This window comes from Myodes glareolus, chromosome 15 (assembly GCF_982192425.1).
Source record: "Myodes glareolus chromosome 15, mMyoGla1.1, whole genome shotgun sequence".
Classification (NCBI taxonomy): Eukaryota; Metazoa; Chordata; class Mammalia; order Rodentia; family Cricetidae; genus Myodes; species Myodes glareolus.
In genome coordinates, this window is record NC_142040.1 from 30,029,938 (window position 1) to 30,048,902 (window position 18,965).

At 47.1% G+C, this 18,965-nt stretch overlaps 1 protein-coding gene across 12 annotated transcripts in view; it reads right to left on the reverse strand.

The window, feature by feature from the left end:
- Nucleotides 1–1,224: 1,224 nt before the first annotated feature.
- The window catches only part of Mast4 (microtubule associated serine/threonine kinase family member 4), a 582,754-nt gene continuing 565,013 nt past the window's right edge, over nucleotides 1,225–18,965 (reverse strand). For all 12 annotated transcript variants that reach the window (XM_087896863.1, XM_087896864.1, XM_087896866.1 and 9 more), the window contains 3 exons: nucleotides 11,176–11,312; nucleotides 7,840–8,021; nucleotides 1,225–7,564 (listed from right to left, as the gene is read on the reverse strand). In XM_087896863.1, coding sequence (XP_087752989.1) covers nucleotides 3,675–7,564; nucleotides 7,840–8,021; nucleotides 11,176–11,312 — 4,209 coding nt within the window. In that variant the 3' untranslated portion in view covers nucleotides 1,225–3,674. The remainder of the gene's footprint in view (nucleotides 7,565–7,839; nucleotides 8,022–11,175; nucleotides 11,313–18,965) is intronic.

An 18,965-nucleotide genomic window follows, 5' to 3' on the forward strand; every position in this document is an offset into this window, starting at 1 on the left:
ATTGGAGGAAGTGTGGCCTTGCTGGAGGATATGTGTCACTGTGGAAGCAAACTTTGAGGTCTTACATGCTCAAGCTAGGCCTAGTATGATATAGTCTCCTCCTGCTGCCTGCAGGTTAAGATGTAGAGCTCTCAGCTCCTTCTCCAGCACCATGTCTGTCTGCATGACTCCATGTCTCACCACAATGATAATGGACTCAACCTCTGAACAGTAAGCCAGCCCCAACTAAATGTTTTCCTTTATAAGAGTTGCCGTAGTCATTGGTGTCTCTTCACAGCAATAGAAACCCAAACTACGACAAAAGGCTAAGATCCAGGAAAACTTAAGGAGCTTATAGAGCCACTTAGGGAGAGACTATGACAGTATAAATCGAAGCTGCTCAGAGCAGAAAACGGGTAGGGCCAGCATCAAATAACAAATGTGAAACTGATTGGACAAGTGGGTTTTTGTTGTTGTTGTTGTTGCTGCTGCTGCTGCTGTTCTTTTGGTTCATTTTACCAAAGAGAAAAATCATTTAGGTAGAAGCTTGGGATGTGATCAGAAAAAGATGGAGAACACAGCATGGTTTGAGGGAAGAAAGGAACATTGAAGAGAATGGGAATGCATGTGTTTGATTCTTTTTTTGTTCATGTGTGTTGACATATGGGTATCCATGTCATGTAGTGACTAGGGAAATGAGCATGAAAAATAGTCTGTTTTGAACTAAAAGGAAGTCGTGTTGGGGAATGCTGGTCATTGCTGGGCCAATGGTCCATATAAACGATGTTGGGAAGTAGATTTTGCACATAGTCAAGTGGCACTGGCACCCCTCAAACCAGAGTTGACAGTATGTGGAAGTTACACCATGGTAGTGAGTGTGACAGAAGACTGAACACTATCAAGTTTAGATTCTTCTTTATGCCAGTACGGAAGGGAGCTGGGAAAGGGGGTTTCTGAAATTGGTGGTGATGGTTAGAGTGAGATCGTAGTACATGAGGGGTCATGGAGACGAGACCTCTTTCCTGGCAACGTGGTGAGCATGGGTGTGTATGCTGGTTGGGGGCAAAGCAAAATGGGAATAAGCTGGAGGATTTCCCTTCAAGACCAGACTAATTGTGTAGGGCAAAAAGAAAACAGGCAAACCAATCAACTCACCAAAAGCATTCATAAGGAATCTGAGTGATCGATCACCTGCAGTATTTGGCATGTATATGTATATAGGTGAAAAAACATAGAACGTATCAGTCATCTTTCATGCTAAATTTTTATTCAATGTTATGCAACTGCATAAGTATAAATATTTGTTCAATATACAACAATTATGACATTCATGGGGGGATTTCTTGGAGAAAATAAGACTGCCAACACTTTATTGCACAGATCCTAACAAACCGAAGCTGGTAAATCTACAGCTGGGAGTCCTACCGAGGGGTACATCTCACAACCACACGGAGACTGACCAAAGAGAACACAGGAGACATTCTACCAGCTGGCGGGGGAGATTCACAACAACAAACAGGGATCACGTGTAAGCAACCTTAAGTAAGTACTCTTTACTCATCCAAAATGCAAAAACATATTTGGCAAAATGATAATACACTATACAAAATATACATAAAAATATCCTTTGTAAACAAGCCGCTAATTGTGCTTAAAGAAAACTGGACAGTTAGAAAGGAAAGGGCTGTAAACCGTGAACTACCTCCTGGACAGACCTGTCCTGATGTCTGAGTAGAGAAGGATTGCGCGATTAGATCTGCCAACCAGATATGCATTATAAGTGTTGAGACCACTTTTGAGACCCATTTGAGTTCTTGTAAAAAATATGTTTGTTCTACAGTTTCACAATGTAGTGATGGGGGGTGTGTGATGTGCTGTGTGGGGGTGGGGAGACGGGGTGAAGAGGACACTCCTTTTTCCTTTCCTTTTTCTTTGCCAACCAGCTTTGCAACAATGGGCAACCAAGCAGTCAGTGATGCCATGCCTTTGTGTCTAGAGTGCTTACAACCTTACAAGGTTAGTTACAACCCACAGAGTGTGCTCACATAAACGAGCTTACGGTGGAAAGATACCAAGACACCCCAACGGGATCTGGTGCTAGATTCAATATTTGTAATTTTTTTCTCTTATAGAACAAAAGTCTTGCTATGTATCCCAAGCATCTTATAAAAACGTATCTGCATTGTGCCTTAGTATGTACTTCAGCGAGTGCCATCTTATAGTCCAAAACAAGCCATCAAAAAACTGCGACAACAGAAACAAATCAGAAAAACCCTCAGCACTAAAATGATCTGACAGACTCTACACATTTCATGGTATACAAAATTTAAATAAGGCTTAGCAAAAGTAAAAAGGATGGTCACATTCAAGCACCAAATAGCTCCAGTCTCTTTGTTACAAAATGCTGCTCTTTATTAATACAGTAATTTTTTGCATACAAATAAAGAGATCGTGTTATGAAATGTATGGAGCTACTCGATGCGTCAGAAATGAATGTGAAACCCAGGAACTTGCTAAAAACAGCAAGCTTCATCTACAACATAAGGCCCCAGCTATGTATTAAAATGTATCTGATGTCCTGATTATTCTTTAATATATATGCTATGATGCCAAAATCCACCCCACCCCCTTTTCCTCAACAAAAGCAAATTTAAAACCTCTTCCAATGCCTAATGCATATCACCCCACCTATGAACTAGCAGGTTCGTGTGCAGCCAGTGATTTTCTGTTTCCTAATGCGTATCACTCCACCCAAGTACTAGCGGACTGGTGTGCGGCCAGTGATTTTCCTGTTTCCTCATGGGCAGGGCTGGCGCAGCACCCACCATAACCATGTGCTTCTTGGACTCACAGCATGAAGGCCTGAGGGTAGGAGCTCAGAAAGGGACGGGAGAAGGAAGAAAGCTGACTCACAATGTGTTTCTAGTCTCTGTGTACCCTCAGGTGAAGACCAGACACAGGACCCAGAGACAAAGACAATTGCCTTTTTGGGCCACTTGGACCTGAAGGTCAAAATGTCCCCTACAAGTGGCTCTTCCTATCCTGGCCACTCACTCCTAAGAGAGGGTTCTGAAAGCAGCAGCTCAGAAAATACAGGTAGCCAGATTCAGTATGATCAGAGATCCTGGTTAAATAATACACACAAAAAACTCACCATCTACTGTATTTAGGGCTTTCTCTCATCTTTAACTCTACTTATACAAATGGAGCCTTGAACTATTCTCAAACCACAGACCAAAACACATAGGTGGATGTGTACATACGCGATCATGGGTAGGATTCTATTTTCACACGCACCTAGCCCTGACCACTTTGCTTCATTACCACACGATGGTTAAGTGGTTAAAAGACATATCTTCATTCAGAAAAGCTTCGGTCAGCAAGGCAGTCAGCAGCGAGGTACACACTCTACATCCCAAACCAAACACATTGCTAGGTATGTACAGAGAGACTTCCGCACCAGCACATGGCTGGAGAGGCAGGTTTTGTACAAACACTATCTGGCAACAGTTTTACCGGTTACGACTGGGAAGGCATCTGGAAGAAAGTTCCCTTTTTCTGTCTCTCCTCCTCTGTGAGCCCCGGAGCTCTGCTTGGAGGACATCCCCATACAATGCTGGTTTGTAAGGTGGCAACGACCCAGTTACACGGATGCTCTGGCGGGGTCTCACAGCCCTGTCACCAAGGGCCCCGTGTTAGGAGGCCTTTTTGTGAGGACTGCTACGCAAGCTCTCCTTGCCCCTCCTCTGCCGCACCACGTAGTCCTTCTCCGAGGAAAGAGCGAGGGAGCGGTCCGTGCTTTGGGTTGGGGGTGCTCTGGTCACCTCCCTGCCCACATTCTGTTTCCTGGCTGGGGGAGGTTGGGTAAGCTCTCTCCCTCTGGGTTCCCCTGTGGTAGCAGTTACCGACAGTGCCCTGTCTCGGTGGCCGGCTGTGCTGGGCATCTGTGGGTCTGGGAGGTGTGAATCCAGGGTGGAGTTGGAGAGACGGAAGGAGGGCAGAGAGTCACTCTTTGTCATTTGGTTTCGGCCATCTCCCCCAGACTGGGATTTCCTGTGGTCCCTGTTGCTGGGAGCTGAGGATTCTGAGGTACCCATGATAACCTTGGCCGATGAGGGGCTACTGGTGGCTGCAGTGACCTCTCGTGTTGCAGGCTGGGCCTCGGGAAAGCTGGCTGAATAGCTCAGAGATTTCTCTGGGGGGCCAGCTGAGCGGAGAGAACTCTGTGCTGTGGCAGAGGGTGACCGTTTCATACCGCTGGTCTTGCCGGTTTCAGCCAGTGACTTCTGAGGACCAGGCCCTTTCCCCTTGGCCTCTGAGAAGCCCTTCCCCATGCCCATGGCTAGCTTCTCTGGGCCTTTGAGTCGGCTCTCACCATGGTGGGGAGAAGGGCTGGCCTCCAGCTTGTAGCCCTCTGGGGTTGGAACAAAAAGTGCCTCTGTCCCTTTCTTCCCTTCCGACTTCCTGTCCCCAGGGGAAGCCTGCTGACTTGGGCTTTTCTCCATCTGTCTGCACAGAGTAGGGCAGTCTTTCACAGTGGATGGTTTGGGATGCTTTGGAGACAGGCTTTGCTTTTCACCAGCAGTGATAAGTTTCTGGTCCACTGCTTCACTGAATGTTGGATGTCCTTGTCTGGGAGGATGCTTCTCCTGCATCTCCTGAGGACAGCCTCCATTGGCGGTTTTCAGTTTAGCATCTAGAGGACTCTCTTCCATGTGGAGTGTGATAGTGACCCTACCTTCTCCCTGCCCAAACACATCGATCGCTTTGCCCTGGGTGGCCAGGATGGCAGGGAACATGTCCAGGGGACCCTTGCTTCCACCCTTCCCCTCTCTGCTGGAGCCACCAAGGGTTTGAGTGACAGGCTCTTTGCCTTTTGCAGACACAGCACTCAGTTTCTGCGAGGAGAGGGACCTGTCTGGGTGCTTAGACTTTGAAGGGCTGGGGTCAGGGCCAGGCCGGGACTTATGGCTACTACAGTCACTGTGCCCGGCACTGGGGGTGGCAGTGGTAGTGGTAACGGTGGCAGTAGCAGATCGGGGAGTGTCTTGGAGGCTGGTGCTTGGTTCTGCGGCAGTGGATTTGGTCCCCAGCTCCTTGGCAAGTGTGTGGTTTGGTGAACTGCAATGCTGCCAAGCTGCTGGGTTGGACAGCTCTTTGGTGGTCAGGGGTTGTTGAGGGCCATGCCTCTGCAGGGCCTGTTCCTTCCTGTCGGGCTCTTTGGGAGCCTGTTTCTGCAAAGACGGGGTGGTGGACGGCTTTTCGCTCTTCTCGCTCTCAGTTCCTGGTGGCTGAGGAGAGTGCCTGGTAGCAGGGACTTCAGGCTTGGCTTCTGGGCCTTTTCTTGCCCTGCCTACCTCCTTCTCACACAGAAGCCCGGCTGAGTACAAGGAGTCCTCCCTGGCCAGGGATTTCACCTCATCATGGCCATCTCTGGAGTTTGTTTTTGCACATGTCCGTGTTTTCTCTGTAGTCTGGGCCTGCATGCAGAAATCGGGATGAGTCCGTCCCCCAGGAGGGAGGTTTTTGGAACTGTCACTGGCTTTACTCACCTCTGCAGGACACAGCTTCACACAGGGCTCTCTGTATACGTCATCCCTTATGGCAGAGCACTGACTTTTCACCTTTTCAGCTGGTTCCTTCGGACACGGTTTCTCCTTGGAGGGGGTTACTTCTGGTGGCAGCGGGGCACGTATACCCAGCCTGGCTGGGTCAGCATTATGCAGAGTCTGCCCCGGGTCAGGAACACTGGCACGGTCTTGGTGTTTGGTGGGACCACCGTCTTTCTGCTGGAGCTGGCTCTCGGGGACAGCTGCTGTGCTCCTGGCCGCAGGATGAGTAACCTTCCTGTCCTGCTTTGACTTTGATTCTATCCCAGGGGCTGCTAGCGAGTCCTGGAGTCCCCGGCTCGGGGGCAGGAACCGAGCCTCCAGCAGGTACGATTTATTCACCTTTAAGCTGGCAGAGGAAGGCTCCCTCAGGCTGGTGGCGTTACTCTTTTTCCCACTGCTACTGGGAAGAGCTGCTGACCCCGAGGATCCCACACTGACACTGGGATGGGATGGGCTGGGGCTCTGTGCAGGCTCTGGGGAAGGCAGCTCTGTTTTGGAAGCATGAGGTCCAGAGAGGAGAGCAATGTCCAGCGTGCCCTCAATTGGCTTCAGGCATGAAACCGACCGGCCCTCCAGCTTATACTCAGAGGGGCTCTTCCTCACGGGGGACTCGGGAGCCACGAAACCTGGTTTCTCACCTCCATTTTCTACCCGGCCAGCTAAGGCCTTGAGAGGAACAAAGGAAACGGCGCTCATCTGAGATGTGTGGGTACTGTTGATGAATGCCCGGCTCTCGGAGGCTGGCATGGTCTCCTGTTGCCCAGCCATGGGCCGCACAGGGTTCCCTGGCAAACATTCATGGGTGCTCGATGTCATTTTGGGTTTCAGGATGGCACAGTGACTATCATCTTTGTCGTCCAGTGACATTTTCTTTCGGAGGTAATCCATATTGGCCAGCTTGCTGTCCAGCTTCTCGCTTCGAAGGAGCTCTTTGGCCTGGGCGGCCTTCTCTATGTAGTCACCTTTTCCAGAAGTGGATCTGTCAGGGATGTGACACATATTCTCCTGGAGGATGCTAGAAGCTGAGGCCCGCTTAAAGTCACTTAGAGACTGGCCATGCTCCCCAGGTGCCAGACTGCCTGCTGCCCCATCCGAGGTCACCCCTTCGATGGCCCGCACGCTGGCCTGCTTGTGAAGGGTGTCCTTCAGCAGGCTGCCCACACAAGGAGACTCTGCTGCTGTGTTCTCAAAGTGACCTGATCTTTCCAGCCCCTTGGGATACACTTTCTTCTCTCTCTCCTCCATCCTGAAGAGAGCATAGCTTTCTGAGTCACCACCAAGGCTGTGAGGTTTCTGGTGGGATTCATGTTTCTCCTCTGGTTTCTTCATTATGACCTTGGCCTTTAGCTTGTCTCGGTCCAGGTCATCCACAGACTCTTGCCTGCCCAGCTTCCGGGACACAGGCCGCTTCAGACAGCCTTGTTCCACTGGCCTGGCCCGACTGAGGGAAGGCGCGTCACATACATTCTCCTCCAGGCTCTGCAGCGTCACCTCCCGCTGGCACTGCTCCCTCTGCACCTCCTCCTGTGTCACCTCCAGGCTGTGCTTGCGAGAGCACAGGTGCTTCTTGTCACTGCCATAGGAGGGTGACAACTTCTCCTCAGACTGTACCCGCTTCAGCAGTGGGGAGCGGGGCGGCTCTGCACTCTTGGGCCTCACGATGTGTCTGACGATGGTGGGGGGAGAGTGCATCTTGCTGGGAAAGGCCTGAGTGATCTTGGCATTGCCCAGTGAGTGTCCCAGCAGTGGTGATGGCGACCGCTGAGGGGAGGTAGGCTGGGGAGTTGGAGAGGGTGTCCTGGCCAGGGGGGAGAGCGGGATGCTGCCAGCTGACTTTCGCCTTCCAGAGCGGTATCGCTGCCCACTGAGTTTGGGGGCCAGGCCGTGGAGGGTACTGGGCCGGATGTGCCCTGAGCCTGCTGGAGAATTGGGGGCACTTGAACTTGGTGAGCTGCTCTGGGAGGAGTTGGTACCTGGGGGTAGAAAACATAGGACTGTGAGCAACCAGGTGTCTTTCCTACACTTCTGTTCAGGTGGTCAGGGAAGGCTTCTCGCCTAAGCCTCCCCACAGTTCTCCTACCCGCTCTATTCCAATAGTCAGAATGGTCCCCCATCGTGTGCGCTCTAAATGCTGTCAGTCACGTGCCAATTCGGCCTGTTTTCCTCATCCCTGCCTGGTTTATGCCTCCCAAGACCTTTCCACCCTCTAGGGCCATGAATGTCCCTAGGCTAGGCTGGATCTACTCACCTGATGGGAAATCAGGCGTAGAGCGGTAGCTGGGTGTCGGAGACCGTGGCGATAAGCTGTGGGTAGGGGATCCCGGGAGGCTCTCTCCAGATGACAGGGATCGGTTCAAGCAGGAGAAACTTCGGCTGGTGTGGAGCAAAGGAGAAGGCTGCTTGGCTAGCTTCTTGAAGAGCGATCTCCTCCTGAGTAGAGACAGGAGCATGTCGTCAGAACCTGCTTTCAATAGCAATCCTCACGATGGTTGCATCTTTGGTTTCAGCACTGCCACACAGTGACATGACCACCGGCCTTTACTGACAGCTTCCTCACAGCTTAGGAAACTGACAGTATCCATGAAGGACCTCTTCATGCCAAACAGCAAGAAACAATAGGGCAAGAAAACCCTTCACCTGTGAGGACATTCAGGCCTTGTCTGTATTGGCATGACTTAACCAAGATGAGTCTTTTTCCAATGACTGTTGTCTTGGTTAGAGGCTTACATTAAGGCCGGAGGTTTTGGGCAGAGGTTTTTGTTTGTGAAGGACTGTGTGCTGTGCTTGTTCCACTGTGGGCTTGTAAATATGCCCGACACAATGTCCGCTGTGTCTTTACATGGAAAGCAGAGAGCGAGGTGAGGCTGAGGCTGGCGTATCAGTGGGCAACAGATGCAAAGGAGCATTCAGTGTGAACAGGGTTCATTATAGAAAAGTGTACGAATGCACAGCTGATCAGTGCCGTAACTGTCCAACAGCTCTTTTACCAAAGAGGCCCAGGACAGCCCTGGTGGTTGTCATAATGCTAACCATTAAAACATTTGTCCTATATAACCTGAAGGAAATGAAAATACAAAGTAACCAGCCCCCCAAAAAAAAACCCAAAGTGATCCTAGAACTTGTCTAAGAGGAAAATAAATGTATTTGGGATAAAATGATATAATGAGGGCCTAGGGAGATGGCTCAGTAGTTAAGAGCACTGGCTGCTCTTCCAGAGGACCCAAGTTTGAGTCTCAGCACCCACACAATGGGTCATGGCCATCTCTAACTTCAGTTCCAGGGAACCTGACACCTTCTGGCCTCTGGGCACCAGGCCAGCACATGGTGCATAGACACACATGCAAGCAAAACACCCGCACACATAAAAAGAAGTCAGGGGGCTCTAGAAACTTGTGAAGAAGCACCCCACTTTCTTCTGCCTCCAGAACGACCACATTCTGCTCCTACCTCTTTAGCATATGTATCTCTCCATAGCGTATAAAACTCTCTATAGTGTATAGTTATAGTGTATAACTGTAGCATATATATCTCTCCAGAGCGTATCTAACTCTCTGTAGTGTATATTTCACTTCATGGAGTATATAACTCTGTAGCATATTTAATTCTCTGTAGTGTAAATAACTTTCTGTAGTGTATATGACTATAGCATATATAACTCTCCATAGTGTATATAACTATAACTCATGTGTTTACATGGTTATTTTAGTTTTTCTAGGCTAGGCTTGGGGCTTATCTGTTGATATGCAACCATGAAAACTGAGAAGCTGAGTTAGAAAGTATAGGCCTGCAATCCCAGTGCATTGAAAGGCTGAGGCAGGAGGATCTCAAGTTCAAGACCTGTTTAGGCTGCACAATGAGTATCAACAAAGCTACCGAGTGAACTTAAGGCCAGCCTGGGACACTGAGACTTTGTCTCAAATCAAAACAATGAGAAAGAGCAAAAAGAAGGTCCAGGATGTTGCTCAGTGGCAGAACACTTGCTTATGTGAATGAAGCCTAGGCCCAATCCCCGGTGCTTAAAGAAAAGACCCCCAAAACATCACCATAGAACTCGAGTTAAACTTAGAAAGTCACTTTCTGACACCATATGTTGTTTCTCTCCTACTGGTCCTAAGATATCTAAAGCTGAAACACCCCACCCCCCACCAGCCCCCAAGCTGATGACGTAAATGACTCCTGCACCGTTTGTTCTCTGCCCCAGCCAGACTCCATACTGTTTTCTTGCATACGTAACTGTTTTTACTGAAGCTAATAAAACGCTGTTATTTTATCACTTCTCTTACAATTCTATCCAAAAGTCTTAGCATGAGACTCCCAGGTTCAAGTGAACACAGGAACATGACTCCGGCAGCTCAAAGGAATCATACCTGACTGGAAAGAATCGCCCCTTCTGAGCACACAGACTCGCACACACTTTAGTAGGTGTGGAGAACGTCCCATGCTTCCCTGTCTGCCACTGGGCGTCACCTCATCAGATCTCAGTCAGACAAAGGGCTGATATTTCCAGACTTATTTGAAAGGTTTAAAGATGCAGTTATTTTGTGATTGATGACATTAAAAGATCTTCTTAATCACTCATAGGACATTTTAACTGCAGATTTCATGTGGAAAATTGTCTGCTGGTCAAGTGTATCAAAAACTAGCTATCATGAAATGATGTCTAAAGACTTAAATAATCAGTGACCAAACAAAGGAGAACGAAAATCCAGCAGGTAAAGGTGCTAGCACACAGGCGTGACTACATGACCTCCTGCGGCCCAGCTCTTGAGTCTGTGGTGGAAGGAGAGAACTGGCTCCCAAAACGTGCCCTCTGATGCACTGTGCTACGTGTGTACTTATGTATATGAACAGAAGAGAATAAATATATATTTTTAAAACCAGTTGTCAACTTAACTACATCTAGAACTTAAACCCCAATATGGAGGGTACAGCTGTGAGGGCTTTTTTTTTTTTTTTGCTTAATTTGAATCCACTTCTAATCTGGATCTTTGAATTAGGAAAATAGGCCTTTAATCTGGGCCACACATTCTGTTGGAAGCCTATAGAACATGGAAGAAGAAGCGTTTGCTCTTTGCCTGCTTGCCCTCGCCTTGCCAGCAAGCCCATTCCTTCTCTGGTATTAGAGCCCAGTCCTTTGGGATTCCAGCATATACTAAAGACCAGGTGATACATCCAGCCTTGTAGACTGAACAACCACCGGAGTCTTGGACTTCACAGCCAGCCATTATTGGATTAGCTGGACTGCAGCCTATAAGACATTCTAATAAACCCCCTTCTGTGCACACAGAGAGGTTCATTATGTAAGTTGTGTAATCCTGGAGTCTAGAGAACACTAACTAATATAACCAGGAAAGGACCATTCATGGTATCCGTACATGCTAAAGAACAATAGCAATCTTTTTACAGTGAGAGCCAGGAACTCTTTCTGCTATACACGTAATGCATTGAACTTTAATATCTACTGTGAACTGTGGTATAACATTTCTCATAGAGAAATGCACCTTTCTCATCTATACTTGCTAAGGAATACATTTTATCCAACACAGGTGGCTATCAATCTTTCAGGAATGCTGACTCAACCTACCTTTCTAGACTTTCCTTCTTCTTAGACTTCTTGCTCCTTCTCACCATCCGGCTCTTGTAACTGTTCCTTCTGGCTGGTCCTGTTTTGATTGATGTGTTTTCAAACGGGGTAGTGGTGATTGACACCTTATTCCCACTCTATAAAGGAGATGAGGTCATGTTAAAAAGAAGCTCTGTGAAGAAGCAAGATCAGAACTGAGAGATTCAAAGACAAGCAACAAAAGAGACGTGTTGTGGAAGGGGGCTAAACAATGCCACAATCAACCAAGTCCTGACAATCCAGATGGGTGGAAGGTAAAGAAACACATCCCTTTAGTGAGTGTGCTGTGGGTGGGAGTCCATACATTCCACATATCTGAGTCAAAGCCAAGCTCCAAATATTAGCAGGATGCTTGCCCTACAAAGGCTTCTCATACACTCTACTAGCTACCAGAAGAACCGGCCATCATCTAGAGCTCAGCAGGGGAGTAAATGAGAGTTTGCAAAGCTTTTAACACCGAGTGTGACACATGGAAAGGCTCTATAAATAACAGCTATCTTCATCCATATGTATTAAATATAAATGTGCCCAGTAGCTGTCTGGTCTTGCTTGATATATTTTCTTTCTTTCTCCGTTTCATGTTTTTCTTTGACCTAGAAATCATAGGGCGACAAAACTGAATGAGACTTTTATTTGTAATGATGTTAGAAGGTTCCGTTCTTTTTGTCATAAAACCTGTCAGCTTGCAGAGCTGCCGGGAAGTATGTCACAGCTATGGGGAAAGCTCTCTTTAACCAGGTCAGGCACAGTGACATAATTCCTGGTGGGTTTCTGGGTCCTTTCACTCCATCTTGGGATGGGGCTTGCTAGGCAGGCTCTAGTGATGAAGGTGAACATCGAGTCAGCGGCCAGGCACAGGGATGCCAGGTTGGGTGGGCAGACACTCTGGCTGCTACAATTGCTCCTTGAATGTTGTAACAGCCAGGGGATAAATGCATTATTTCAAAGTCAGAGGTGGCGATGATAAACTGCAAAGGACAAGCCATCCAAGAACAAGGGCTTTGAAAAAGGCCCTTGCTAGGAAGACACCCAGATGCTAAGTTCATGGGATACCAAAGCATGGGAAGTCAAGTGCTATGGGAACAGGAGACTAGGAAAGCAAATCTCTGCTTCACCAATAATTTACCGTCTTTCTCCTTGATTGGGAAATATCCTATGCTATCATAAGAAGAAAATGGAAGAGCAAAATTAAAAGGGGGGAAATTATTGGAATTTCCACTCAGCTACCACTGGTAATATTTCAATCTATTTCCTGCTGGGTTTTAATTGCTTTTGACGAGGAAGGGTGAGAATCGGGCCTAGGGCTTCGGTACATGCCGAATAAACACTCTGCCATTAAACTACAAAGCTATATCATTCCAGGCCCATACTAGTCTTTCTTTGGGCATGTATAGATATACGCATATCTTACCAACTATTTTAATGTAAGATTTGGAGCTTTCTATTTTCCACTCACAAGTCTGAAAACCAATCATTAAATGTTCTTGAAGGGCATGTCTGTATTGGTTGCCTACTAATATCCCCCACTGTTACTCCTTCCTGGTTTTTAGTTTGATGAGTTGATGGTCCATTAGTTATTTATATTCCCTTAGGACATGGTTCTCAACCTTCCTAACGCTGCAACCCTTTAATATAGTTCCTCACGTTGTGGTGACTTCCAACCATTTTTTTTTTTTACTGATACTTCATAACTGTAATCTTGCTACTGTCATGAATCATAATGGAAGTATCTGATATGTGACCCTGTGAAAGAGCCAGCTGACCCCGGGAATTGCAACCCACAGGTTGAGAACCCCTGCTTTACAGACCACTTAGTTCAAGTTTTATCTCTAGTTTAGCACTGAAAAGACAATGGTTTATTATTGCCTTCATAGTTCGTTTACATATCACTTTAGAAGTATAATCTCATACCTAATAGATTTGTAGAAGACATTTTAGGCAGATGAGGTCTGAATTCTGACAGCGAGATAAGTTATGTCTTACATGCAAAGGCAAGACTTTTAAAAGTTTACATTTACTTTAATGGTCGAGATTGATATTTTGTTTCTTTCAGTGGAAAATTCACCACTGGAGACTTTTGGAAGAAGGTCTTCATAAACTGATTGGACTTATGATGACATCGCTTTCTTTCCACGGTGGATGAAAGGGGCAGCAAAGCAGCTTGGGTGCATCTTTCCCTGATGTTAGGATCACCAGGACGTCTTACCCCATAGTAATACTGTTTTCAAGTCTGGGCCTGTATTCAAGTGCATTTCAGCAGAGTCTTACACTGTATTGCAGGTTAGCCCAGAATTCACAATGTAGCCCAAGTTGGCCTCAAACTTGCGGTAGTCTTTCCTCCCCACCCTCCAGGGGGCTGGGACTTTTGTATCTTTGTAAGAGGTGAACAACGCCACCTGGTGCTTTAAAAACACAATTTTAGTTTTTAAGCCACTTCCACATAGAATCTTCCAAGATCTAAGGGTCACATGAGGTGAGGACTGTCATCCTTGCACAGATAACGACAAGAGTTATTCTTATTCTCAGAGTCAGAGTGGTAAGCGGGACAGTCAAGGCCTGGCCACTCTGTCCCTCATTCCCCAGTGCTCTCCTTCCCACCCTGTTCCATGTGGGCAGCAGGTGCTTGGTCCCCCTCTACCTCTCCAGTGCCTGGCATAGAACATGGCCTGCGTTCATCACAGTGGTGGTCAGCAGAACAGACACATGACATGTGGGGCATGCGCAAAGTATGGATCACTGAGAAATGGAGGCATAGGCATGATAAAATAGTAGAAGATAAATATGGTACAAATCGTGAATGTTTCTCATTAGAAAACAGACGAGCAGGGTTTGCTGACTCAGCACACTGCAAGGCTCTGAGTAAATGCCTCCTTCCACAAAAATCAGACCTACGTCTTCTTTTTCCACATACGACTTTTCAAAAAGCAGTTCATTTGGCTGATGTGCATGCACCAAAGACAGCCCCTCTAATAAGAAATCCACAAGATGCAGCGTGCAAGTATTAGAAACATCAGGAGACATGGTAAAAGACAAATCGGGTGCTATTTGTGAAGCCTGCCACCTGGTGGATCCACCTAGCCACAGCAGGAGCGCTCTGCACCACAGCAACCTGATGAAGGAGGGACCTCTTAAAGAGACAGTGAACAAAGGCTGTGTGAAAAACAATAGCAAAAGCAACAAAGCAGGCAGACTGTTAGGTGTCCAGTTCGTTCACTGTTGCTTGAAGCTGCTTTTGTGATTCGTGCACAGTGGGAGAGAAATGATTTGAAGCTGGCTGAACTGAGTACAAGAGCTGAAGTCAGGCTAGCAAGGTCTCAATCTGGCTTGGTCATTTTAGTAGTTGGCTTTAGGGTGGTTCACAGAGGACCTCTGGTTCTGTCTGATGGTCTATGGTAAGGCTCAGCTGGGGGACAGGATCTTCCTGCATCTTTGCGGGGCCCTGCTTCTCCTCTTCCATCCTAGCTCCAGCCTGCTTGCATATCTTACCCCTACATGAGCCAAGACGTCAACCCACTAGGCTCACTGTGTCCTTCTTAAGACTCGAGACCCACTCACGCACTTCACATCGGCACTTCTGCTCACATCGCCTGGACTATCCCGAGTCTACTTGTTGGCGCACGAAATCTCCGGCCCTCTCTCCAGGCCTGCACAGATGAGCCGCCAGTTCTCACGGGCTCTTTCGGTGCATGCTGGTAGAGAGCCATCTTTCTTTCTTCTGAGCTTCTGCCATGTTTACAGTCTGCTCCTTATGCTTAGCACTGTGATTAAAGCCTGGGGTTGCCACTGCTTCCTGCTGTGGGCATCAGACTATAAGGTACTGGTAATTGGATGCGTATGTTGGAGCGGTGTGCAGTAGGCGTTGAAAGCACAGCCTCTGAATCACACTGCCTGGAGAGAAACCATCCTCCTAGCAGATGGTGGTGGCTGCCTTGTTCATGTCTCTCTACTTTGGCTTTTGCGTCTGGAAAATGGGGACACTTCTACTTACAGCATCTACCTCAGAGAGTAACTGGAGGTTACGTGAGTTTATAGGAAACATAGCAGAGCCTGGGGGTGCCAAGTAGTCTTGCTTCATTAGCTGTATACATGTGATTTGTTAATGTTGTGTGGGATTGTGTGTGTGTGTGTGTGTGTGTGAGTGTGTGATATAACCATCTGAGGTCAGAAAACAAACATGGATGGCTTTTCTCGGGTGCTGTCTACCTCGCTTTGTTGAAGCAAGATCTAGAACTTCACTAAGCAGGCTAACCTGGCTGGCCAGCAAAACCAGAGGTCTCTATCTTTGCTTCCCCAGTGGTGATATTACAAGTGTCACTGCACCCAAATGTTTCCTCCTATGGCTCTAGATCAACGGTTCTCAACTTGTGGGTTGTGACCCATTTGGGGGTTGCATATCACATATTTACTTATCATTCCTAACAGTAGCAACATAATTACAGTTATGAAGTAGCAACAAAATAACCTTATGTTTGGAAAGTTACAGTATTAAGGAAGGTTGAGAACCACTGTTCTATAGACCAAACTCAAGTCCCCATACTTGCAAGGAAAGTACTTTATTAACTGAACTATAACCCCAGCTCCCTATTAGCTGGTTTTCTGTGTTGTTTTTGTTTTTACATGATGCTCGCAGTATTTAGCCCAAAGCTCTGGCTATATCAGCGTCTTAAAATATAGGGGAGGATGGCAGTCATGCCATTTGGTTGTTCCCTCCTCCATTGAGAAGCGCCCCAGAGCTCGTGGGAAGGAAGTTACTGAATCAAGTGCTGGCGATGTCTAGAGATTCTCTGATGCATCAGGAAGTGAAACAAATCAATCTGGACAACTGGAAAGTTTCCCAGTTGCAGAGGGTAAGCCTGACATGTGCTCCCTTGAGTAAGGACTGTAACTAGGACGATATTGTCTCCATCTATGACTGAAGGGTAAAGAAAGACCATGCAGATCTTTCGGAAAGATTGATGCTGTCCTGTAATCGAGTTCTTCCGGAAGGGAAGGTATGAGGGGATTGAATGGTGGCTATCATAAGCCACTCACCCTATCCCATGAGTCTACTCTGCCGACTGCTAGCTGACCAGCCTTCCTGTACATGTAAGCCAGAGTTGCTATAGTAGGTCTGCGTTGAAGCTGTAAGGGAGAATGAGGACAAAGGTGGAGCGGTGGAAAGCCGCGAATGCACTCAGTGTCCTCTGTGCAAAAGACAGACGCAGTTCATGGGATTCTACACAACCAGACTCCTAAGGACGCCACCATGCTGTAAATGCTAGGTATAAAAGATCATGGAAACCACAGTCAGGAACTAAATAGAGCTGCCACCCTGATGTGAAGCCAGCCACAGCGTGTAGAAGAACAGTGTCGAGGCCGTCACTTTACGCTCTTTGTTCACGAACTGCTGGTTAAGCTTGGGAGAAAGCTGCGTGATTACACAGCTCACTGGGACGAGAATTAAATCCCTTGCATCCTCTTTGTTTCATTACGTAGTAACTGCTCTTGAGTGCTTCCTTCGTGACCAGAGGCAGAATCTACTGCCTGGGTGGGTGACAGAGCATACTGTAGCTTCAGAGGGTGCCACGGCATGGTACGCTCCACCGTGCTTGCATTCTTTCCGCGGCCCTCAGTGACTCTACCCAGTGAAGGAGCTGTAAGCTGTAGAAGGTGACCACTGGCACTAGGTGAGGTCAAACTTCACAGAGGGGACAGCTGATTCTCTAAAGAGATTTCCACAAACCTTTGGGGAGAGGGCTATACATCCAATCTCACAGAAGCAAGAAAGGCATTTGGAAATCCAGAATCACATTAAGATATAAAATAAATTCAGCTTTTTTTTCTTCTTCCATAAACATCTGTATGGTGTGAAATAAACACAGGCTGAGGTACTAGCTATTTTGCACACAGTATACTACTGTTATGAAGAATGCATGATGTATATATATGTACATTATATATTACTATATTACTACACTTGCTAAATTTTTTCTTATAAATTTGACAAAAACTAAGGAAATCTAAGAAAAGGAACCCTCAACTGAGAAAATCAGATTTGGCTTGTGGGAGATTTTCTTGATTACTGATTGATAAAGCAGGGCAGAGCCTGGTGGGGCAATGCCACCTGTGGACAGATGGCCTTGGGGCACATACAAATGAAGGCTAGTGAAGCCAAGAAGCCCAAATCAGTAAACAGTCTTCCTCCATGGCCGTAGTAACAGTCCCTGCTTCCAAGTTCCTGCCCTTCTATCTCCTCATGATGTACCTTCCACCCCAAGTAGCTTTTGATCAGGGTCTTTATCCCAGCAACTAAGACAATTAGACAATTCCTATTGAAATTCCTTTAGCTTAAAAAAAATCATTGTCCTAAGGCACCAGTTGGATGGATGGCAACTAAGAGAATTTTTCTCCAGGGTCAAGGAACCTTGGCGGTAGTGAACTGCTCGCTTGCTGATCTCAACAGTCTCCCCTAAGCTGAAAGACTCACACACACGATATAGGAGACAAGCTCCCGACATTCACTCCCGGTTCTTATCCACAAGACAGCGGACCACAGGATCAAAGACTGGGGGTGAAGTGACTATTGAGGCTCTAAAATCTGTGTTTTTCCTTGACTTTGTCCTAGGTGTTCTAAGACAGTTCCAGGTGGTTTTCACAGACAGGATCTCAAAGTCAGCAGTTCCGCCCAGCCTCGCATCTCGGGGATGGTTGACTGGGAATGTTACTCTGCCCTTGTTAGAGAATTTAAGAGGAAAGATTGCTGCACTGGGCCAGAAGTGGCTATGTGGTCCTGTCCTCCCGTTGTCATCATTTGGACAAAAGAGGAGGATGCTGTAGCTATGTGGTCCTGTCCTCCCGTTGTCATCGTTTGGACAAAAGAGGAGGATGCTGTAGCTATGTGGTCCTGTCCACCCGTTGTCATCGTTTGGACAAAAGAGGAGGATGCTGTAGCTATGTGGTCCTGTCCTCCCGTTGTCATCGTTTGGACAAAAGAGGAGGATGCTGTAGCTATGTGGTCCTGTCCTCCCGTTGTCATCGTTTGGACAAAAGAGGAGGATGCTGTAGCTATGTGGTCCTGTCTTCCCGTTGTCACGTTTGGATAAAAAAGGGGGATGCCATAGCTATGTGGTAGCTGTCCTCCCATGTCACATTTGGACAAAAAGGAGGCTGCTGTGGTTCATTTTAACTCTATAAACTTACTGAACCCTAAAGCCAAGGCTATTTTCTTAAAAATTAATACTGTGAATTAATCAAGAGCAATAACTTTTTATCTATTCGCTCACCCTGGACCTTAGGATGTAGAGACTATTGCTTCTGGACCCTGGGCCAGACTCTAAATAGCTTGAGTTTGGGAAATGACAGGGAAGGGACCAGGAAAGACATTTAAATGCATCTGTTCTGGAAAGACCTGCACATCCATTCTTCTGCTGGTGCCTTCAAAGTCCTCATTTTCTTCCACAGCGGTGTCGCTCCCCTGGCATGCTACTCCCTGCTCTTAGAATGTTCTCGCCAACAGCACAATGTCCCTCTCTCTGCTTCAGCCTGGGATAATTAGGCTCTTTTTCTCATATGCATGCCCTGTACTCTCTGAGAGCAAAGTGCACCTCTCAATCCCTGCATCAACAATATCTACGCAGTCTCAAACATTACTGAAACCATGCACAAGGGTTTTACATTGTACACATTTATCCTCTGTCTCCCTAATTTTTTTTTTTTATGCTCAAATCTCTCTGGTTAGTCATGAAGTCAGAGGTTGCCCAAAAAATGCGTAA